This window comes from Coregonus clupeaformis, chromosome 11 (genome assembly GCF_020615455.1).
Source record: "Coregonus clupeaformis isolate EN_2021a chromosome 11, ASM2061545v1, whole genome shotgun sequence".
Classification (NCBI taxonomy): domain Eukaryota; kingdom Metazoa; phylum Chordata; class Actinopteri; order Salmoniformes; family Salmonidae; genus Coregonus; species Coregonus clupeaformis.
The window spans coordinates 20,023,299-20,049,088 of record NC_059202.1 but is presented as its reverse complement, the minus strand read 5'-3'; the positions used below and the strand labels follow the sequence as shown (position 1 = coordinate 20,049,088).

The following is a 25,790-nucleotide window of genomic DNA, read 5'->3' as shown; positions in this document are numbered from 1 at the left end:
CATCTCTGCTTCACAGCATAAAACTGTAAGAACTACATCTCTGCTTCACAGCATAAAACTGTAAGAACTACATCTCTGCTTCACAGCATAAAACTGTAAGAACTACATCTCTGCTTCACAGCATAAAACTGTAAGAACTACATCTCTGCTTCACAGCATAAAACTGTAAGAACTACATCTCTGCTTCACAGCATAAAACTGTAAGAACTACATCTCTGCTTCACAGCATAAAACTGTAAGAACTACATCTCTGCTTCACAGCATAAAACTGTAAGAACTACATCTCTGCTTCACAGCATAAAACTGTAAGAACTACATCTCTGCTTCACAGCATAACACTGTAAGAACTACATCTCTGCTTCACAGCATAACACTGTAAGAACTACATCTCTGCACGACACAGCTTTTTCAGATAACCAACTCCTCATCAAGCTTTGATTATTTAAAAGATGTGTAGTGGTAGGGCAAAAACCAAAACATGCACCCAGGGAGGGCCCCGGGACCGAGTTTGGGGACACCTGTTTTACAGATACCCAGCCTAAAACCACAAAGAACAAGTGGAAGCAAAGCGGCAGTGAATTGATGGTTGTTGCAGTGAACTGGTTCAATGGCTCAGTGGTCACCGTGAGGATTACACTTTTTAAAATAACTTTTATGAATAAGCAATTATACATTTTGTATCAAATGTTTTTATACTTTGAGTTATATTAACTGTTATAAATTATTATTGCTCGTGGCATAAGGTGTTGCTATTCTACAGTAGACAGTGAAGTAGTGACCCAAATCTCATGGATGCGTTTGCCCCTGCGATGATTTCAATGATAGCAGGAAGCAGAACGACAGGAAGACAGCTTGGGTGTTTTTTCAACCCCACATTTACATGAAGTGTTATAGGGTATGGACAGTATGTAAACCAAGCTGATGTATGATATTATCATCAGGGTGATGTATGTATACCTCTGTTATCATCAGGGTGATGTATGTATACCTCTGTTATCATCTGGGTGATGTATGTATACCTCTGTTATCATCAGGGTGATGTATGTATACCTCTGTTATCATCAGGGTGATGTATGTATACCTCTGTTATCATCAGGGTGATGTATGTATACCTCTGTTATCATCAGGGTGATGTATGTATACCTCTGTCTCCAGGTGGTGTTATCATCAGGGTACTACGCAGCCTTCAGAGTCACCCTGGAGGCTCAATCTCTGGAGGGCCTGTACGACGGGGCGGTACACATCACCACTGACTACGAGGTACGTTACCTGGGTTGCAAAATGACGGTAACTTTTTTTAAATTCCCAAGTTTTCCAGAAATCCTGGTTGTAAAATTCCGGGATTTTTGGAGAACTTTCCAAAAAAATTCCCAGGTTATCGGAATTTTGCAACTCTGTACGTTACACAAAAACACAGACTAAGAGGTATTGACTCAGGCCACTGCTTCTAACATTTCTACAAATGTAGTTGCACACGCCCAATAAAATATACTCCCAATAATTTAATGGTTAAACACTTAACGTTCCAGCCCACATTGCCTTCTTCTTAGTCAGCACCTCTCCAACTGTATTGTCCACTGGGTGTGCAGAGCAATACATCCTTTAAAACAACAGTAGGTGTTACTCAATATGTGCCATCATGATGAGTTTAGTTTTTTTGTTGCCTGATCTGAGATCTGTCCTGTGGTGATTGTTATGCCAAATTACCCGAGGCGAAGGCTACAGCACTAACAGATCTAGGACCAGTCTTAAGAGTTTTTCTTCTGTGTTTTTCAGATATTAACAATCCCAGTGAAGGCTGTCATAGCAGTGGGGAGGCTAAACAGCCATCCCAAACACATCATCCTACCTCCATCCTTTCCTGTGAGTAACTTATGCTAAACCATCATCCTACCTCTAACCCTAACCCTCTGTTAAACCATCATCCTACCTCTAACCCTAACCCCCTGTTAAACCATCATCCTACCTCTACCCACTGTTAAACCATCATCCTACCTCTAATCCTCTGTTAAACCATCATCCTACCTCTAACCCTCTGTTAAACCATCATCCTACCTCTACCCCTCTGCTAAACCATCATCCTACCTCTAACCCCCTGTTAAACCATCATCCTACCTCTAACCCTCTGTTAAACCATCATCCTACCTCTAACCCTAACCCCCTGTTAAACCATCATCCTACCTCTACCCACTGTTAAACCATCATCCTACCTCTAACCCTCTGCTAAACCATCATCCTACCTCTAACCCTCTGTTAAACCATCATCCTACCTCTAACCCTAACCCTCTGTTAAACCATCATCCTACCTCTAACCCTAACCCTCTGTTAAACCATCATCCTACCTCTAACCCTCTGTTAAACCATCATCCTACCTCTAACCCTCTGTTAAACCATCATCCTACCTCTAACCCTCTGTTAAACCATCATCCTACCTCTAACCCTCTGTTAAACCATCATCCTACCTCTACCCCTCTGCTAAACCATCATCCTACCTCTAACCCTCTGTTAAACCATCATCCTACCTCTAACCCTCTGTTAAACCATCATCCTACCTCTAACCCTCTGTTAAACCATCATCCTACCTCTAACCCTCTGTTAAACCATCATCCTACCTTTAACCCCCTGTTAAACCATCATCCTACCTTTAACCCTAACTCATGATTCTTATTCCCATAATCTCTGACTCCCGATATCTCGGATCAGAAATTGCTAAATTATTCTTTAAAAATATCAGCCCAACTATATGGGTGATTTAGGTGTCCTGGTATGCCTTGATGCATGGATTTCATATTGCAACATTTCACTCCTGTTACTGTGTATTATGATCCCTTATGACATGGACTATATTGAGGCCCCTCACCATTCTTTGTTGCAGTAGTCTATTCTATATTAACAACAGGCACAAGATCAGATTGCTGACGTTCCAACAGGCAACACAACATTCTCACAATGAAGCTCTTCACTGTCTTGAAATGACCGACGCGTGAGGTGTGAAAACAGTGTTATGTTATGGTCGCTGTCACGCGTCGCCCTGCCCTGACGTGTGCCTGTTCATGCCTGTGTTTGCCCTCTCCTCTCCTGCTGCCAGGGGAAGATAGTTCACCAGAGTTTCAGCATCCAGAGTTCCTTCACCCAGAGAGTGAGACTCCAACGCATTCATTCCCTAACAGAAGATGTTCGGTTCTATTACAAAAGACTACGCATTAACAAGGATGGACTGGAACCCAGACGGCAGTCTAAGGTAGACACACACAGGTCACCACGTCAGGCCTTAGTTTAATAACACTGTTCTGAATGTGAACATTTATGCAGCACAGAGCTTAATGGCATCACTTATCATTTATTTCCCTATTTTTTTTTGTAGGTTGCAAATATTTATTCTGATGCCAGTTTGCAGTGTGGCGACCACTGTTATGTGGGGTTGCCATTTATCCTGAAATGTGAGTATCCTGGACCGTCTCATGATATCGTTTGTTCGTTTTTTTCACAGAAAATGTTATCCTCACACAACCTGCTACTTAAAATCCTCTAACCTTAACTCTCAAGTTCAGGTGTATACTATAAGAATGTGAATGATTGCCAGTTATTCCATGGCTACATGAATATTCCAGCTGTTATTCTACGGCTACATGAATATTCCAGCTGTTATTCTACGGCTACATGAATATTCCAGCTGTTATTCTACGGCTACATGAATATTCCAGCCGTTATTCTACGGCTACATGAATATTCCAGCTGTTATTCTACGGCTACATGAATATTCCAGCCGTTATTCTATGGCTACATGAATATGCCAGCTGTTGTTCTATGGCTACATGAATATTCCAGCTGTTATTCTACGGCTACATGAATATTCCAGCCGTTATTCTACGGCTACATGAATATTCCAGCCGTTATTCTACGGCTACATGAATATTCCAGCTGTTATTCTACGGCTACATGAATATTCCAGCCGTTATTCTACGGCTACATGAATATTCCAGCTGTTATTCTACGGCTACATGAATATTCCAGCTGGTATTCTATGGCTACATGAACATTCCAGCTGGTATTCTTGATTATTCCAGCCTTCAACATGAATATTCGACATATTCCAGCTGGTATTCTATGGCTACATGAACATTCCAGCTGGTATTCTACGGCTACATGAATATTCCAGCTGGTATTCTATGGCTACATGAACATTCCAGCTGGTATTCTATGGCTACATGAATATTCCAGCCGTTATTCTACGGCTACATGAATATTCCAGCTGTTATTCTACGGCTACATGAATATTCCAGCTGGTATTCTATGGCTACATGAACATTCCAGCTGGTATTCTACGGCTACATGAATATTCCAGCTGGTATTCTACGGCTACATGAACATTCCAGCTGGTATTCTATGGCTACATGAACATTCCAGCTGGTATTCTATGGCTACATGAACATTCCAGCTGGTATTCTATGGCTACATGAACATTCCAGCTGGTATTCTATGGCTACATGAATATTCCAGCTGTTATTCTACGGCTACATGAATATTCCAGCTGGTATTCTATGGCTACATGAACATTCCAGCTGGTATTCTATGGCTACATGAACATTCCAGCTGGTATTCTATGGCTACATGAATATTCCAGCTGGTATTCTACGGCTACATGAATATTCCAGCTGGTATTCTACGGCTACAGTATGCTGCAGCTAGCCACAGTTTTAGACCTGGCATAAAGGACAAAAATCCATATCGCGATAGATTTAACTATTTTGCTCGATAACAACAAATACAACTAAGATGTATTTTTCTTTTGTATGGACAGTTACTTTACAATAGCTGCAGGTCTCTAGAGAAATGTTTTTCCAGTGCCAAGTACGACAACTGAGAGAGCTTACTTTTTTTGAATTATTCATCTAACATATTCAGGAAATGCATGATTTGATATTACGATGTGCAACCTGTCAAAATAGGATACAGAATTATCTGATTTTATTTTAGGCTCTTCAGAGAATCTGCAGACATCTTTGTGAATATTGGGCTATAGGTTATTAAACACCCAAAACTATGTGTTAAGTGAGAAGTAGGCATTGGTCTGAATCCGAAAAGGAAATTCACATGAACACCACAATGCCTATTCCACCCATGCTATACCAAGGGTTTCCAGCACACAGATGTGACCTACTACAGTAGCTATGTGGGTAATTGTACTTCATTGATTCACACCTTGTCAAACAGCCTGACTCAAAATCTTAGAGGAGGTGCTTCCACAATAATGTGATTTGTTCTGCATACAAGTTAAAGTATCGGATTCTTCACACGCCACACTAGTAGTCCCATTCCACTATTTTCTATTTGCTTTTATTACTTACAAGACCATCATGCTTGATTGAGAGAGCTGTTTTGTCTTGTAGTAACGTGGTGCCTGCCTGTATTTCCTTTAGCCTTTATTTTAGCAATGGATGTAATTGCATAAAATTATGTAGGTGCCCAACATAACAACAAGTGGTGGGTGCTGTGTTGGACACAGTCACTCATACAGTGGGGAGAACAAGTATTTGATACACTGCCGACTTTGCAGGTTTTCCTACTTACAAAGCATGTAGAGGTCTGTAATTTTTATCGTAGGTACACTTCAACTGTGAGAGACGGAATCTAAAACAAAAATCCAGAAAGGATGAGTACAACCCCAACCGTTTATTGCTGTGCTGTGCTGATCAATAGGCAGTTCATTACCTCTGTCAGATGAATATGGAGCTTAAAGGCTATTTTCATCATTAGAACCTTTTGTAGGCGCATTGTTACATTTCAGAGCTGTTTCTCAAAACCGTCGTTACTAAAGTTGCACTTGAAAACACCCAGTTTCCCGACTGCGTTAGACCACTTGTAGAACAGCTAACTGGGTCGTTAGATGCTTTTCTGCCCTTCCCCATCACTTTATAAACCGAAGATCTCCGTTAAACATAGAATCAAGACGTTTCTCTGTCTCTCTGTGACCACCGATAGCTTCAGGACAAAGTTGCCGATGTCTTGCAATTGTTGTGAACAAGCTAAAAAAAAAAGAAAAGATGCTTCAAATGAAAACTGCATTAAAAGATAAATACAGCAGGCTACATAGGTCTATTTATTTATCATATTGAAATACATTTCATGTTCAATCAATTGAGTTCTATTTAGCTAATTGTAGGCTACTGTCTGTAATTTTTTGCCCCAATTTGATGATGTGTAGGCCTAACAACGTGCGCAATGATGGCCAAATATCAGGTTTTGTGCATAGCCCAAACATTAGAATAATGGGTCCTGGCGCATCCTGGCGGGTCCTGGCGGGTCCTGGCGCGTCCTGGCTATTACTTCACAGACATGGCTATTTACATTTATGTAAAACATATGAATTGTCCCTTAAAAGAGGGGAGGAGGTGAATATCAACATCTGCTTTACATTAAGCACATACCAGTTCCTGTTAGTGACTCTCAAAGTACTGAATAAGTTGGCTGAGTGAGCATTTGTAAATTAATTACAAAAAAATATATGGGGGAGTCACCCCAGACACCCCTCCAGTTTTTTACTTGTTGATGGCTACTTCCAGCTAAGGGGACCTACGCCAACGTCTTTTGGGCATCTTTTTTTGGTCCGGACCGGCCTTGATTTCTACGTCCACAGTCAGGACTCCCTAAAAACACGTCACTTCGATACAAGTAACTTTTTGTAGCAGGTTAGGAGAGCATTTTTGCTAACCCTAACGCTTTTCCTAACCTTAACCTAATTCTCCTAACCTGCTACGTTAATTCTCCTAACCTGCTGCGTAAATTCTCTAACCTGCTACAAAAAAGTAATTACTGAATCGAAGTGCCGTGTTCTTAGGGAATTTCGTCCACGGACGTTGATTTTTGGTCTGGTCCGGACCAATCATAGACGTCTATGTTTGGTTCAGATTTGGTGTGTTCCGGACTGGCCTTGATTTTTGTCACAAACATAGACGTTAAGATTTGGTCCGGACCGACCTTGATTTGTCCCAGTCTGGACCAAATTCGAACCAATCATAGACGTCAAGTTTGGACAGCACAGAGTAGAGTAGTGCTTATCAAACCTCTCCACCCCAGGACGTTCCATGGAACTTATCTATTCCAGCGCTAGCGCACCTGATTCACCTTGCCAACTAATCCTCAAGCTCTTAAATAGCTAGTTCAGAGCTACAGCAAAATTGAGAAATGTCTGGGGGTCCCTGAGGAGAGGTCTGAGAAGCACTGCAGTAGAGCACAGCAGAGGGCAGTACATTACAATACAGTAAAAAAAAAAATGTATTTTCAAATTCCTGAAAATACCTCTTTTCACCTTTTCATTCAGAACCTAATATGAACTTAACTTCAACGTCTGGAAAATACGTCTCTTAAACATCATTTTGCGTACTGGGTAAGGGTTCAGATTTATGGGAACACACTGAAAAGTACCTTGACACTGATCAGTCGGCGCAAGTTTGGATTAAAATGCCATGAAGAACATTGCGTTGACAGAGGAGGGTGTACTGAATTAATGTATCATAAGGTAAGGGCTGGAATTAGTTCTGGCTGCTCGGACAGAGACGTGTCTGTCTCAATCTAGCTCAGTGGTCACCAAGCCGAGATCTACCACTCAGAATTTAATCCTATGCAACATTAACCTATTTAAAAACAGTACTGTAGCAATGAGGTTTGTGCAGTAGACCATAGGCCCAATACATTATCACTGCATATAGGCTTTGCTTGAATTGCCCTGCCAATGAATTGTTGTTCGGACCATTAAAAAATATATATATTTCTAAATTTAAGGTAGGCTATATGATGACACTATGGTAGGCTATATGATGACACTATGGTAGGCTATATGATGACACTATGGTAGGCTGTATGATGACACTACGGTAGGCTGTATGATGACACTATGGTAGGCTGTATGATGACACTATGGTAGGCTGTATGATGACACTATGGTAGGCTATATGATGACACTATGGTAGGCTGTATGATGACACTATGGTAGGCTGTATGATGACACTATGGTAGGCTGTATGATGACACTATGGTAGGCTATATGATGACACTATGGTAGGCTGTATGATGACACTATGGTAGACTGTATGATGACACTATGGTAGGCTGTATGATGACACTATGGTAGGCTGTATGATGACACTATGGTAGGCTGTATGATGACACTATGGTAGGCTGTATGATGACACTATGGTAGACTGTATGATGACACTATGGTAGGCTGTATGATGACACTATGGTAGGCTGTATGATGACACTATGGTAGGCTATATGATGACACTATGGTAGGCTGTATGATGACACTATGGTAGGCTGTATGATGACACTATGGTAGGCTGTATGATGACACTATGGTAGGCTGTATGATGACACTATGGTAGGCTGTATGATGACACTATGGTAGGCTATATGATGACACTATGGTAGGCTGTATGATGACACTATGGTAGGCTGTATGATGACACTATGGTAGGCTGTATGATGACACTATGGTAGGCTGTATGATGACACTATGGTAGGCTATATGATGACACTATGGTAGGCTATATGATGACACTATGGTAGGCTGTATGATGACACTATGGTAGGCTGTATGATGACACTATGGTAGGCTGTATGATGACACTATGGTAGGCTATATGATGACACTATGGTAGGCTGTATGATGACACTATGGTAGGCTATATGATGACACTATGGTAGGCTATATGATGACACTATGGTAGGCTGTATGATGACACTATGGTAGGCTGTAGGATGACACTATGGTAGGCTGTATGATGACACTATGGTAGGCTGTATGATGACACTATGGTAGGCTATATGATGACACTATGGTAGGCTATATGATGACACTATGGTAGGCTGTATGATGACACTATGGTAGGCTGTATGATGACACTATGGTAGGCTATATGATGACACTATGGTAGGCTATATGATGACACTATGGTAGGCTATATGATGACACTATGGTAGGCTATATGATGACACTATGGTAGGCTGTATGATGACACTATGGTAGGCTATATGATGACACTATGGTAGGCTATATGATGACACTATGGTAGGCTATATGATGACACTATGGTAGGCTATATGATGACACTATGGTAGGCTATATGATGACACTATGGTAGGCTATATGATGACACTATGGTAGGCTGTATGATGACACTATGGTAGGCTATATGATGACACTATGGTAGGCTGTATGATGACACTATGGTAGGCTATATGATGACACTATGGTAGGCTGTATGATGACACTATGGTAGGCTGTATGATGACACTACGGTAGGCTGTATGATGACACTACGGTAGGCTGTATGATGACACTACGGTAGGCTGTATGATGACACTACGGTAGGCTGTATGATGACACTACGGTAGGCTGTATGATGACACTATGGTAGGCTATATGATGACACTATGGTAGGGTATATGACGACACTATGGTAGGCTGTATGATGACACTATGGTAGGCTATATGATGACACTATGGTAGGCTGTATGATGACACTATGGTAGGCTGAATGATGACACTATGGTAGGCTGTATGATGACACTATGGTAGGCTGTATGATGACACTATGGTAGGCTGTATGATGACACTATGGTAGGCTGTATGATGACACTATGGTAGGCTATGTGATGACACTATGGTAGGTATATGATGACACTATGGTAGGCTATATGATGACACTATGGTAGGCTATATGATGACACTATGGTAGGCTGTATGATGACACTATGGTAGGGTATATGATGACACTATGGTAGGCTATATGATGACACTATGGTAGGCTATATGATGACACTATGGTAGGCTATATGATGACACTATGGTAGGCTGTATGATGACACTATGGTAGGCTATATGATGACACTATGGTAGGCTGTATGATGACACTATGGTAGGCTGTATGATGACACTATGGTAGGCTATATGATGACACTATGGTAGGCTGTATGATGACACTATGGTAGGCTGTATGATCACACCGGTAATAGATCAGTTGTTGTATTACTTGTGAGGCACAGCTGAGTGAGAATGCATTTAAATAATTTGCTTTTTATATTTTAGGCAAAATGCTTCAGTAAAAGGAAGGCCATTTTTGGTTCATTGCCCCAGCTCCAGCCTACAGAGCCCTGTGTCAATATTGTGCTGTGGTTTCAGCTGAGGCTAGACCCCATGGCCTGGCCGTACATACCGTACATACTGTATATTCACTATTAAACTCATACCAATGTGGTTCTACCTGTTATTTGCTTGAATGCCTGTTGGTGCTCTATGGCTACAGCAGCTACATTCCCCTCCAGTTTAAAGCTGATATCAGTAGTCTATCCTTACAGCTGATATCAGTAGGTCTATCCTTACAGCTGATATCCAGTAGTCTATCCTTACAGCTGATATCCAGTAGGTCTATCCTTACAGCTGATATCAGTAGGTCTATCCTTACAGCTGATATCAGTAGGTCTATCCTTACAGCTGATATCAGTAGTCTATCCTTACAGCTGATATCAGTAGGTATATCCTTACAGCTGATATCCAGTAGGTCTATCCTTACAGCTGATATCAGTAGGTCTATCCTTACAGCTGATATCAGTAGTCTATCCTTACAGCTGATATCAGTAGGTCTATCCTTACAGCTGATATCAGTAGGTCTATCCTTACAGCTGATATCCAGTAGTCTATCCTTACAGCTGATATCCAGTAGGTCTATCCTTACAGCTGATATCCAGTAGTCTATCCTTACAGCTGATATCAGTAGGTCTATCCTTACAGCTGATATCCAGTAGTCTATCCTTACAGCTGATATCAGTAGGTATATCCTTACAGCTGATATCCAGTAGTCTGTCCTTACAGCTGATATCAGTAGGTCTATCCTTACAGCTGATATCAGTAGGTCTATCCTCACAGCTGATATCAGTAGGTCTCACAGCTGATATCAGTAGTCTACCCTTACAGCTGATATCAGTAGGTCTATCCTTACAGCTGATATCAGTAGGTCTATCCTTACAGCTGATATCCAGTAGTCTATCCTTACAGCTGATATCCAGTAGTCTGTCCTTACAGCTGATATCAGTAGGTCTATCCTTACAGCTGATATCCAGTAGGTCTATCCTTACAGCTGATATCAGTAGTCTATCCTTACAGCTGATATCCAGTAGTCTATCCCTTACAGCTGATATCAGTAGGTCTATCCTTACAGCTGATATCAGTAGGTCTATCCTTACAGCTGATATCCAGTAGGTCTATCCTTACAGCTGATATCCAGTAGGTCTATCCTTACAGCTGATATCCAGTAGTCTATCCTTACAGCTGATATCAGTAGTCTATCCTTACAGCTGATATCAGTAGTCTATCCTTACAGCTGATATCCAGTAGTCTATCCTTACAGCTGATATCAGTAGTCTATCCTTACAGCTGATATCCAGTAGGTCTACCCTTACAGCTGATATCCAGTAGGTCTATCCTTACAGCTGATATCCAGTAGTCTATCCTTACAGCTGATATCAGTAGTCTATCCTTACAGCTCATATCAGTAGGTCTATCCTTACAGCTGATATCAGTAGGTCTATCCTTACAGCTGATATCAGTAGGTCTATCCTTACAGCTGATATCAGTAGGTCTATCCTTACAGCTGATATCAGTAGGTCTATCCTTACAGCTGATATCAGTAGGTCTATCCTTACAGCTGATATCAGTAGTCTATCCTTACAGCTGATATCAGTAGGTCTATCCTTACAGCTGATATCCAGTAGTCTATCCTTACAGCTGATATCCAGTAGTCTATCCTTACAGCTGATATCCAGTAGTCTATCCTTATAGCTGATATCCAGTAGTCTATCCTTACAGCTGATATCAGTAGTCTATCCTTACAGCTGATATCAGTAGGTCTATCCTTACAGCTGATATCAGTAGGTCTGTCCTTACAGCTTATATCAGTAGGTCTATCCTGACAGCTGATATCCAGTAGGTATATCCTTACAGCTGATATAAGTAGGTCTATCCTTACAGCTGATATCCAGTAGGTCTATCCTTACAGTTGATATCCAGTAGGTCTATCCTTACAGCTGATATCCAGTAGTCTATCCTTACAGCTGATATCAGTAGGTCTATCCTTACAGCTGATATCAGTAGTCTATCCTTACAGCTGATATCAGTAGTCTATCCTTACAGCTGATATCAGTAGTCTATCCTTACAGCTGATATCAGTAGGTATATCCTTACAGCTGATATCCAGTAGTCTATCCTTACAGCTGATATCCAGTAGTCTATCCTTACAGCTGATATCAGTAGTCTATCCTTACAGCTGATATCAGTAGTCTATCCTTACAGCTGATATCCAGTAGATCTATCCTTACAGCTGATATCCAGTAGTCTATCCTTACAGCTGATATCCAGTAGATCTATCCTTACAGCTGATATCCAGTAGTCTATCCTTACAGCTGATATCCTTACAGCTGATATCAGTAGGTCTATCCTTACAGCTGATATCCAGTAGTCTATCCTTACAGCTGATATCAGTAGGTCTATCCTTACAGCTGATATCAGTAGGTCTATCCTTACAGCTGATATCAGTAGGTCTATCCTTACAGCTGATATCAGTAGGTCTATCCTTACAGCTGATATCCAGTAGGTCTATCCTTACAGCTGATATCCAGTAGGTCTATCCTTACAGCTGATATCAGTAGTCTATCCTTACAGCTGATATCAGTAGGTCTATCCTTACAGCTGATATCAGTAGGTCTATCCTTACAGCTGATATCAGTAGGTCTATCCTTACAGCTGATATCAGTAGGTCTATCCTTACAGCTGATATCAGTAGGTCTATCCTTACAGCTGATATCAGTAGGTCTATCCTTACAGCTGATATCAGTAGTCTATCCTCTACAGCTGATATCAGTAGGTCTATCCTTACAGCTGATATCAGTAGGTCTATCCTTACAGCTGATATCCAGTAGGTCTATCCTTACAGCTGATATCCAGTAGTCTATCCTTACAGCTGATATCCAGTAGTCTATCCTTACAGCTGATATCCAGTAGGTCTATCCTTACAGCTGATATCAGTAGGTCTATCCTTACAGCTGATATCCAGTAGTCTATCCTTACAGCTGATATCCAGTAGTCTATCCTTACAGCTGATATCCAGTAGTCTATCCTTATAGCTGATATCCAGTAGTCTATCCTTACAGCTGATATCCAGTAGTCTATCCTTACAGCTGATATCCAGTAGGTCTATCCTTACAGCTGATATCAGTAGGTCTATCCTTACAGCTGATATCCAGTAGTCTATCCTTACAGCTGATATCCAGTAGTCTATCCTTACAGCTGATATCAGTGGTCTATCCTTACAGCTGATATCCAGTAGTCTATCCTTAAAGCTGATATCAGTAGTCTATCCTTACAGCTGATATCAGTAGGTCTATCCTTACAGCTGATATCCAGTAGTCTATCCTTACAGCTGATATCAGTAGTCTATCCTTACAGCTGATATCAGTAGGTCTATCCTTACAGCTGATATCAGTAGGTCTATCCTTACAGCTGATATCAGTAGGTCTGTCCTTACAGCTTATATCAGTAGGTCTATCCTGACAGCTGATATCCAGTAGGTATATCCTTACAGCTGATATAAGTAGGTCTATCCTTACAGCTGATATCCAGTAGGTCTATCCTTACAGTTGATATCCAGTAGGTCTATCCTTACAGCTGATATCAGTAGGTCTATCCTTACAGCTGATATCAGTAGGTCTATCCCTTACAGCTGATATCAGTAGTCTATCCTTACAGCTGATATCAGTAGTCTATCCTTACAGCTGATATCAGTAGTCTATCCTTACAGCTGATATCAGTAGTCTATCCTTACAGCTGATATCAGTAGGTATATCCTTACAGCTGATATCCAGTAGTCTATCCTTACAGCTGATATCCAGTAGTCTATCCTTACAGCTGATATCAGTAGTCTATCCTTACAGCTGATATCAGTAGTCTATCCTTACAGCTGATATCCAGTAGATCTATCCTTACAGCTGATATCCAGTAGTCTATCCTTACAGCTGATATCAGTAGTCTATCCTTACAGCTGATATCAGTAGGTCTATCCTTACAGCTGATATCAGTAGGTCTATCCTTACAGCTGATATCAGTAGGTCTATCCTTACAGCTGATATCCAGTAGGTCTATCCTTACAGCTGATATCCAGTAGTCTATCCTTACAGCTGATATCAGTAGTCTATCCTTACAGCTGATATCAGTAGGTCTATCCTTACAGCTGATATCCAGTAGGTCTATCCTTACAGCTGATATCAGTAGGTCTATCCTTACAGCTGATATCAGTAGGTCTATCCTTACAGCTGATATCCAGTAGTCTATCCTTACAGCTGATATCAGTAGGTCTATCCTTACAGCTGATATCAGTAGGTCTGTCCTTACAGCTGATATCAGTAGGTCTGTCCTTACAGCTGATATCAGTAGGTCTGTCCTTACAGCTGATATCAGTAGGTCTGTCCTTACAGCTGATATCAGTAGGTCTATCCTTACAGCTGATATCAGTTTGGTCTATCCTTACAGCTGATATCCAGTAGTCTATCCTTACAGCTGATATCAGTAGTCTATCCTTACAGCTGATATCCAGTAGTCTATCCTTACAGCTGATATCCAGTAGATCTATCCTTACAGCTGATATCCAGTAGTCTATCCTTACAGCTGATATCAGTAGTCTATCCTTACAGCTGATATCAGTAGGTCTATCCTTACAGCTGATATCAGTAGGTCTATCCTTACAGCTGATATCAGTAGGTCTATCCTTACAGCTGATATCCAGTAGGTCTATCCTTACAGCTGATATCAGTAGTCTATCCTTACAGCTGATATCAGTAGGTCTATCCTTACAGCTGATATCAGTAGGTCTATCCTTACAGCTGATATCAGTAGGTCTATCCTTACAGCTGATATCAGTAGGTCTATCCTTACAGCTGATATCAGTTGGTCTATCCTTACAGCTGATATCAGTAGGTCTATCCTTACAGCTGATATCAGTAGGTCTATCCTTACAGCTGATATCAGTAGGTCTATCCTTACAGCTGATATCCAGTAGTCTATCCTTACAGCTGATATCAGTAGGTCTGTCCTTACAGCTGATATCAGTAGGTCTGTCCTTACAGCTGATATCAGTAGGTCTGTCCTTACAGCTGATATCAGTAGGTCTGTCCTTACAGCTGATATCCAGTAGTCTGTCCTTACAGCTGATATCAGTAGGTCTGTCCTTACAGCTGATATCAGTAGGTCTATCCTTACAGCTGATATCAGTAGGTCTATCCTTACAGCTGATATCCATTTGGTCTATCCTTACAGCTGATATCCAGTAGGTCTATCCTTACAGCTGATATCCAGTAGGTCTATCCTTACAGCTGATATCAGTAGGTCTGTCCTTACAGCTGATATCAGTAGGTCTATCCTTACAGCTGATATCAGTAGGTCTATCCTTACAGCTGATATCCAGTAGGTCTATCCTTACAGCTGATATCAGTAGGTCTATCCTTACAGCTGATATCAGTAGGTCTATCCTTACAGCTGATATCAGTAGGTCTATCCTTACAGCTGATATCAGTAGTATATCCTTACAGCTGATATCAGTAGGTATATCCTTACAGCTGATATCCAGTAGTCTATCCTTACAGCTGATATCAGTAGGTCTATCCTTACAGCTGATATCAGTAGGTCTATCCTTACAGCTGATATCCAGTAGTCTATCCTTACAGCTGATATCAGTAGGTCTATCCTTACAGCTGATATCAGTAGGTATATCCTTACAGCTGATATCCAGTAGTCTATCCTTACAGCTGATATCAGTAGGTCTATCCTTACAGCTGATATCAGTAGGTCTATCCTTACAGCTGATATCAGTAGTCTATCCTTACAGCTGATATCAGTAGGTATATCCTTACAGCTGATATCAGTAGGTCTATCCTTACAGCTGATATCAGTAGGTCTATCCTTACAGCTGATATCAGTAGGTATATCCTTACAGCTGATATCCAGTAGGTCTATCCTTACAGCTGATATCCAGTAGGTCTATCCTTACAGCTGATATCAGTAGTCTATCCTTACAGCTGATATCAGTAGGTCTATCCTTACAGCTGATATCAGTAGGTCAATTGTCAGAGGGAATGTTACTATATATATATTGTTGTGTTTAAAGCGGAGGCTCGCCCCCACGGCCTGGTCTTACAGGAGGACATCTGGGAGGCTGACGTTGACCTCCACCAGAAACTGCTCCGCCGCTGGAGAGAGCTGAAAGATCGCTCAGGACATCAGTAAGTCTGATGACATCTCTCTGACTGAGGCCCAAATGGCACCCTGTTCCCTATATAGTGCATTACTTTTGACCTGGGCCCGGTTTCCCAAAAGCATCTTAAAGGAGAAGTTTTCTTTTTTTTAGAACCAAATCTCTGTTTTTGATATAAATGGTAAGTTATAGAAGGGTCCAGACATCTTTTTTTTTTTTTTTTTAAGTATATGTGACCAACAGATGCATATCTGTATTCCCAGTCATGTGAAATCCATAGATTGGGGCCTAATTCATTTATTTAAATTGGCTGATTTCCTTATAGGAACTGTAACTCAGTAAAATCTTTGAAATTGTTGCATGTTGTGTTTTACATTATTGTTCCGTGTACATAGAATCAAGACGTTTATCTTTCATTCTGTGAAAACATCAGAACGAAGTTGACTACAAATACAAAGTTGCCAATGTCTTTCCAATTGTTACAAACATGCGAAGGATAAAAATATGCTTCAAATGAAATGACTGCACTCTGTATGGAATAGGGTGCCCATAGGATGCAAATAACTCTGTGTTCTCTTGATCAAATGTCACAGTGCTGTGTTGGTGCAGCTAGCAGACAGTTGTCCTGTGTGTCATGATGTTGTCTTTGTATAAAGAGTTGAGGCGGTGTTTGAAGTAAACACAGATCTACAGAAGACCGTCCAGGCTACAATAACAGCTCAACAGACCTGGCCGTCGCTGGTTAACGCCTCACAACAAATCATGTTTCCCCTCACCAATACCAACAGCTCCTCTGTGAGTAGAGTATATATATATATATATAGTAGTAGAGTGTGTGTATATATATATATATATAGTAGTAGAGTGTGTGTATATATATATATATATATATATAGTAGTATAGTGTGTGTGTGTATATATATATATATAGTGGGGAGAACAAGTATTTGATACACTGCCGATTTTGCAGGTTTTCCTACTTACAAACATTTTTATCTTTCACTTACATCTGTAGAACGACTTTTAAACAAAAATCCAGAAAATCACATTGTATGATTTTTAAGTAATTTGCATTTTATTGCATGACATAAGTATTTGATACATCAGAAAAGCAGAACTTAATATTTGGTACAGAAACCTTTGTTTGCAATTACAGAGATCATACGTTTCCTTTTGGTCTTGACCAGGTTTGCACACACTGCAGCAGGGATTTTGGCCCACTCCTCCATACATACCTTCTCCAGATCCTTCAGGTTTCGGGGCTGTCGCTGGGCAATATGGACTTTCAGCTCTCTCCAAAGATGTTCTATTGGGTTCAGGTCTGGAGACTGGCTAGGCCACTCCAGGACCTTGAGATGCTTCTTACGGAGCCACTCCTTAGTTGCCCTGGCTGTGTGTTTCGGGTCGTTGTCATGCTGGAAGACCCAGCCACGACCCATCTTCAATGCTCTTACTGAGAGAAGGAGGTTGTTGGCCAAGATCTCGCGATACATGGCCCCATCCATCCTCCCCTCAATACGGTGCAGTCGTCCTGTCCCCTTTGCAGAAAAGCATCCCCAAAGAATGATGTTTCCACCTCCATGCTTCACGGTTGGGATGGTGTTCTTGGGGTTGTACTCATCCTTCTTCCTCCTCCAAACACGGCGAGTGGAGTTTAGACCAAAAAGCTCTATTTTTGTCTCATCAGACCACATGACCTTCTCCCATTCCTCCTCTGGATCATCCAGATGGTCATTGGCAAACTTCAGACGGGCCTGGACATGTGCTGGCTTGAGCAGGGGGACCTTGCGTGCGCTGCAGGATTTTAATTCATGACGGCGTAGTGTGTTACTAATGGTTTTCTTTGAGACTGTGGTCCCAGCTCTCTTTAGGTCATAGACCAGGTCCTGCCGTGTAGTTCTGGGCTGAGACCTCTCCTTCCTCATGATCATTGATGCCCCACGAGGTGAGATCTTGCATGGAGCCCCAGACCGAGGGTGATTGACCGTCATCTTGAACTTCTTCCATTTTCTAATAATTGCACTAACAGTTGTTGCCTTCTCACCAAGCTGCTTGCCTATTGTCCTGTAGCCCATCCCAGCCTTGTGCAGGTCTACAATTTTATCCCTGATGTCCTTACACAGCTTTCTGGTCTTGGCCATTGTGGTGAGGTTGGAGTCTGTTTGAGTGTGTAGACAGGTGTCTTTTATACAGGTAACGAGTTCAAACAGGTGCAGTTAATACAGGTGATGAGTGGAGAACAGGAGGGCTTCTTAAAGAAAAACTAACAGGTCTGTAAGAGCCGGAATTCTTACTGGTTGGTAGGTGATCAAATACTTATGTCATGCAATAAAATGCAAATTCATTACTTAAAAATCCAGAAAATCACATTGTATGATTTTTGTTTTAGATTCTGTCTCTCACAGTTGAAGTGTACCTATGATACAAATTACAGACCTCTACATGCTTTGTAAGTAGGAAAACCTGCAAAATCGGCAGTGTATCAAATACTTGTTCTCCCCACTGTATATAGTAGTATAGTATGTGTGTGTATGTATGTATATATATATATATATATATATATATATATATATATATATATATATATATATATACAGTGCATTCGTAAAGTATTCTGACCCTTTGACTTTTTCCACATTTTGTTACATTACAGCTTTATTCTAAAATTCATTGAATAAACATTTTTCCTCATCAATCTACACACAATACCCCATAATGACAAAGCGAAAACAGGTTTGTAGACATTTTTGAAAATGTGTTAAATAAAAATCAGAAGTATTCAGACCCTTTGCTATGAGACTCGAAATTGATCTCCGGTGCATCCTGTTTCCATTGATCATCCTTGAGATGTTTCTACAACTTGATTGGAGTCCACCTGTGGTACATTCAATTGATTGGACATGATTTGGAAAGGCACACACCTGTCTATATAAGGTCCAACAGTTGACAGTGCATGTCAGAGTAAAAACCAAGCCATGAGGTCGAAGGAATTGTCCGTAGAGCTCCGAGACAGGATTGTGTCGAGGCACAGATCTGGGGAAGGGTCTGCAGCATTGAAGGTCCCCAAGAACACAGTGGCCTCCATCATTCTTAAATGGAAGAAGTTTGGAACCACCAAGTCTCTTCCTAGAGCTGGCTGCCTGGCCAAACGGAGAAGGGCTTTGGTCAGGGATGGTGACCAAGAACCTGATGGTCAATTTGACAGAGCTCCAGAGTTCCTCTGTGGAGATGGGAGAACCTTTCAGAAGGACAACCATCTCTGCAGCACTCCACCAATCAGGCCTTTATGGTAGAGTGGCCAGACAGAAGCCACTCCTCAGTAAAAGGCACATGACAGCCCACTTGGAGTTTGCCAAAAGGCACCTAAAGACTCTCAGACCATGAGAAACAAGATTCTCTGGTCTGATGAAACCAAGATTGAACTCTTTGGCCTGAATGCCAAGCGTCACATTTGGAGGAAATATGGCATCATCCCTACGGTGAAGCGTGGTGGTGGCAGCATCATGATGTGGGGATGTTTTTCAGCGGCAGGGACTGGGAGACTAGTCAGGATCGAGGGAAAGATGAACGGAGCAAAGTACAGAGATCCTTGATGAAAACCTGCTCCGGAGCGCTATGGACCTCAGACTGGGGCGAAGTTCACCTTCCAACAGGACAACGACCCTAAGCACACAGCCAAGGCAACTCAACTCAGGAGTGGCTTCGGGACAAGTCTCTGAATGTCCTTCAGTGGCCCAGCCAGAGCCTGGACTTGTACCCGATCGAACATCTCTGGAGAGACCTGAAAATAGCTGTGCAACGACGCTCCCCATCCAACCTGACAGAGCTTGAGAGGATCTGCAGAGAAGAATGGGAGAAACTCCCCAAATACAGGTGTGCCAAGCTTGTAGCGTCATACCCAAGAAGACTCGAGGCTGTAATCGCTGCCAAAGGTGCCTCAACAAAGTACTGGGTAAAGGGTCTGAATACTTATGTAAATGTGATACCTCCGTTTTTTTAAACCTGTTTTTGCTTTGTCATTATGAGGTATTGTTTGTAGAATGATGAGGAAAAATAATAATTGAATCCATTTTAGAATAAGGATGTAACCTAACTAAATGTGGAAAAAGTCAAGGGGTCTGAATACTGTAACACACAATGAACGTACATGCTCGCAACCCTACACTGACTCTCTCTGTTTCTTTCTCTGTCTCTGTCTCTGTGTCTGTCTCTGTGTCTCTCTCTGTCTCTGTCTCTCTGTCTCTCTCTCTCTCTGTCTCTCTGTCTCTCTCTCTGTCTCTCTCTCTGTCTCTCTCTCTCTCTCTCTGTCTCTCTGTCTGTCTCTGTCTCTGTGTCTGTGTCTCTCTCCGTCTCCGTCTGTGTCTCTCTCTGTCTCCGTCTCTGTGTCTCTCTCCGTCTCCGTCTGTGTCTCTCTCTGTCTCCGTCTCCGTCTCTGTGTCTCTCTCCGTCTGTCTCTGTCTCTGTGTCTGTCTCTGTGTCTCTCTGTTCTAACTCTCATCCTTGTGTGTCCTACAGGAGAAGGAGGTTGTTCTAAAGAACCCATCAGATGTCCCAGTCTATGTCCAGGTCCTTCCTCTGGCTCTCTACCCGAACCCCTCTGTGTTCGCTGGGAAACTAGCCGACAGGTATGAAGTGGCACGTAGCTACACTAAGTGTAATAGATACCAACCTTTCCACAGCTGCCATCAAATGGGTTTCATCACCTCTCACAACCAAAGGCCTTTCTGTCGCTGTGTACTACACACATTTAGGGGGAAATAAATGATGAGCCTCACTGACTCTGTTGTCTCTTTCCAGGTTCCCACTGGGAAGGTTGTCCAACATCAACATCGACACAAAATCACTGGAATTCCAGGTCAAACCAAATCTAGTAAGTAGTGCAGAATAGAGTTCCCTGTGACCCTGTTGGACAATACTAGCAGTGTTACCTAGCTGAAACAACATCCATAGCCAATCACAAGTCATTTATTGAAGAATTGTAAGAATTTGTGGTTGCAGTTTGTTTGGCGTCTTACCACTATGCTTCTCTAACTGCTCTGTGTGTCTCTGTCCTCTCTAACTGCTCTGTGTGTCTCTGTCCTCTCTAACTGCTCTGTGTGTCTCTGTCCTCTCTAACTGCTCTGTGTGTCTCTGTCCTCTCTAACTGCCCTGTGTGTCTCTGTCCTCTCTAACTGCTCTGTGTGTCTCTGTCCTCTCTAACTGCTCTGTGTGTCTCTGTCCTCTCTAACTGCTCTGTGTGTCTCTGTCCTCTCTAACTGCTCTGTGTGTCTCTGTCCTCTCTAACTGCTCTGTGTGTCTCTGTCCTCCCTAACTGCTCTGTGTGTCTCTGTCCTCTCTAACTGCTCTGTGTGTCTCTGTCCTCTCTAACTGCTCTGTGTGTCTCTGTCCTCTCGAACTGCTCTGTGTGTCTCTGTCCTCTCGAACTGCTCTGTGTGTCTCTGTCCTCTCGAACTGCTCTGTGTGTCTCTGTCCTCTCTAACTGCTCTGTGTGTCTCTGTCCTCTCTAACTGCTCTGTGTGTCTCTGTCCTCTCTAACTGCTCTGTGTGTCTCTGTCCTCTCTAACTGCTCTGTGTGTCTCTGTCCTCTCTAACTGCTCTGTGTGTCTCTGTCCTCTTCCAGTCATCTGTAATGAAGGGAAGCTCAGGGTTTGTGGAGGGCTCAACCAGACCATTTGTCTACAACCTGCTCCTGCAGCCTGGAGAGGTCAAGTCCTTCAGCCTGACGTTCACTCCTGCCAGCAACCACTCTGTCTCCTCCCTGTTCATAGTCAGGTGGGTTGGTGGGGGTGGTGTAGTAGTTGTTGAGCTCTACACCAACCCTACACTGTCATGTTTAGAGCTCTACACCAACCCTACACTGTGTCACGTTTAGATCTCTACACCAACCCTACACTGTGTCACATTTAGATCTCTACACCAACCCTACACTGTGTCACGTTCATAGCTCTACACCAACCCTACACTGTCATGTTTAGAGCTCTACACCAATCCTACACTGTGTCATGTTTAGAGCTCTACACCAACCCTACACTGTCATGTTTAGAGCTCTACACCAACCCTACACTGTCATGTTTAGAGCTCTACACCAACCCTAAACTGTGTCACGTTTAGAGCTCTACACCAACCCTACACTGTCATGTTTAGAGCTCTACACCAACCCTACACTGTCATGTTTAGAGCTCTACACCAACCCTACACTGTGTCACGTTTAGAGCTCTACACCAACCCTACACTGTCATGTTTAGAGCTCTACACCAACCCTACACTGTCATGTTTAGAGCTCTACACCAACCCTACACTGTGTCACGTTCATAGCTCTACACCAACCCTACACTGTCATGTTTAGAGCTCTACACCAACCCTACACTGTGTCACGTTTAGAGCTCTACACCAATCCTACACTGTCATGTTTAGAGCTCTACACCAATCCTACACTGAGTCACGTTTAGAGCTCTACACCAACCCTACACTGTGTCACGTTTAGAGCTCTACACCAACCCTACACTGTCATGTTTATAGCTCTACACCAACCCTACACTGTGTCACGTTTAGAGCTCTACACCAATCCTACACTGTCATGTTTAGAGCTCTACACCAATCCTACACTGTGTCATGTTTAGAGCTCTACACCAACCCTACTCTGTCATGTTTAGAGCTCTACACCAACCCTACACTGTGTCACGTTTAGCGCTCTACACCAACCCTACACTGTCACGTTTAGAGCTCTACACCAACCCTACACTGTGTCACGTTTAGAGCTCTACACCAACCCTACACTGTGTCATGTTTAGAGCTCTACACCAACCCTACACTGTCACGTTTAGAGCTCTACACCAACCCTACACTGTGTCATGTTTAGAGCTCTACACCAACCCTACACTGTCATGTTTAGAGCTCTACACCAACCCTACACTGTGTCACGTTTAGAGCTCTACACCAACCCTACACTGTCATGTTTAGAGCTCTACACCAATCCTACACTGTGTCATGTTTAGAGCTCTACACCAACCCCCTACACTGTCATGTTTAGAGCTCTACACCAACCTCTACACTGTCATGTTTAGAGCTCTACACCAACCCTAAACTGTGTCACGTTTAGAGCTCTACACCAACCCTACACTGTCATGTTTAGAGCTCTACACCAACCCTACACTGTCATGTTTAGAGCTCTACACCAACCCTACACTGTGTCACGTTTAGAGCTCTACACCAACCCCTACACTGTCATGTTTAAAGCTCTACACCAACCCTACACTGTCATGTTTAGAGCTCTACACCAACCCTACACTGTGTCACGTTCATAGCTCTACACCAACCCTACACTGTCATGTTTAGAGCTCTACACCAACCCTACACTGTGTCACGTTTGAGCTCTACACCAATCCTACACTGTCATGTTTAGAGCTCTACACCAATCCTACACTGAGTCACGTTTAGAGCTCTACACCAACCCTACACTGTGTCACGTTTAGAGCTCTACACAAACCCTACACTGTCATGTTTAGAGCTCTACACCAACCCTACACTGTGTCACGTTTAGAGCTCTACACCAATCCTACACTGTCATGTTTAGAGCTCTACACCAATCCTACACTGTGTCATGTTTAGAGCTCTACACCAACCCTACTCTGTCATGTTTAGAGCTCTACACCAACCCTACACTGTGTCACGTTCATAGCTCTACACCAACCCTACACCGAGTCACGTTCATAGCTCTACACCAACCCTACACCGAGTCACGTTTAGAGCTCTACACTAACCCTACACTGAGTCACGTTCAGAGCTCTACACCAACCCTACACTGTGTCACGTTTAGAGCTCTACACCAACCCTACACTGTCACATTTAGAGCTCTACACCAACCCTACACTGTGTCACGTTCATAGCTCTACACCAACCCTACACCGAGTCACGTTTAGAGCTCTACACTAACCCTACACTGAGTCACGTTCAGAGCTCTACACCAACCCTACACTGTGTCACGTTTAGAGCTCTACACCAACCCTACACTGTGTCATGTTTAGAGCTCTACACCAACCCTACACTGTCATGTTTAGAGCTCTACACCAACCCTACACTGTCACATTTAGAGCTCTACACCAACCCTACACTGTGTCACGTTTAGAGTTCTACACCAACCCTACACTGTGTCACGTTTAGAGCTCTACACCAACCCTACACTGTCACATTTAGAGCTCTACACCAACCCTACACTGAGTCACGTTTAGAGCTCTACACCAACCCTACACCGAGTCACGTTCAGAGCTCTACACCAACCCTACACTGTGTCACGTTTAGAGCTCTACACCAACCCTACACTGTCACGTTTAGAGCTCTACACCAACCCTACACTGTCACGTTTAGAGCTCTACACCAACCCTACACTGTGTCACGTTTAGAGCTCTACACCAACCCTACACTGTGTCATGTTTATAGCTCTACACCAACCCTACACTGTCATGTTTAGAGCTCTACACCAACCCTACACTGTGTCACGTTTAGAGCTCTACACCAACCCTACACTGTGTCACGTTTAGAGCTCTACACCAACCCTACACTGTGTCACGTTTAGAGCTCTACACCAACCCTACACTGTGTCACGTTTAGAGCTCTACACCAACCCTACACTGTCACATTTAGAGCTCTACACTAACCCTACACTGTGTCACGTTTAGAGCTCTACACCAACCCTACACTGTGTCACGTTTAGAGCTCTACACCAACCCTACACTGTCACATTTAGAGCTCTACACTAATCCTACACTGAGTCACATTTAGAGCTCTACACTAACCCTACACTGTGTCACGTTTAGAGCTCTACACCAACCCTACACTGTCACGTTTAGAGCTCTACACCAACCCTACACTGTGTCACGTTTAGAGCTCTACACCAACCCTACACTGTGTCACATTCATAGCTCTACACCAACCCTACTCATCACTCACAACTCACACTAACCCTACACTGAGTCACATTTAGAGCTCTACACCAACCCTACACTGTGTCACGTTCATAGCTCTACACCAACCCTACACTGTCATGTTCATAGCTCTACACCAACCCTACACTGTCATGTTTAGAGCTCTACACCAACCCTACACTGTGTCACGTTTAGAGCTCTACACCAATCCTACACTGTCATGTTTAGAGCTCTACACCAATCCTACACTGAGTCACGTTTAGAGCTCTACACCAACCCTACACTGTGTCACGTTTAGAGCTCTACACCAACCCTACACTGTCATGTTTAGAGCTCTACACCAACCCTACACTGTGTCACGTTCATAGCTCTACACCAACCCTACACCGAGTCACGTTCATAGCTCTACACCAACCCTACACCGAGTCACGTTTAGAGCTCTACACTAACCCTACACTGAGTCACGTTCAGAGCTCTACACCAACCCTACACTGTGTCACGTTCAGAGCTCTACACCAACCCTACACTGTGTCACGTTTAGAGCTCTACACCAACCCTACACTGTGTCATG

The 25,790-nt window shown here is 42.7% G+C and overlaps 1 protein-coding gene across 1 annotated transcript in view; it reads left to right on the top strand.

Moving 5' to 3' along the window:
• Positions 1-25,790, top strand: part of tmem131 (transmembrane protein 131) — a 68,609-nt gene that overhangs the window by 1,315 nt on the left and 41,504 nt on the right. Inside the window, exons 2-11 of the mRNA XM_045223377.1 lie at positions 276-305; positions 1,156-1,260; positions 1,777-1,863; positions 3,089-3,241; positions 3,365-3,440; positions 16,212-16,326; positions 16,955-17,093; positions 20,814-20,923; positions 21,096-21,168; positions 21,919-22,070. Coding sequence (XP_045079312.1) covers positions 276-305; positions 1,156-1,260; positions 1,777-1,863; positions 3,089-3,241; positions 3,365-3,440; positions 16,212-16,326; positions 16,955-17,093; positions 20,814-20,923; positions 21,096-21,168; positions 21,919-22,070 — 1,040 coding nt within the window. The remainder of the gene's footprint in view (positions 1-275; positions 306-1,155; positions 1,261-1,776; positions 1,864-3,088; positions 3,242-3,364; positions 3,441-16,211; positions 16,327-16,954; positions 17,094-20,813; positions 20,924-21,095; positions 21,169-21,918; positions 22,071-25,790) is intronic.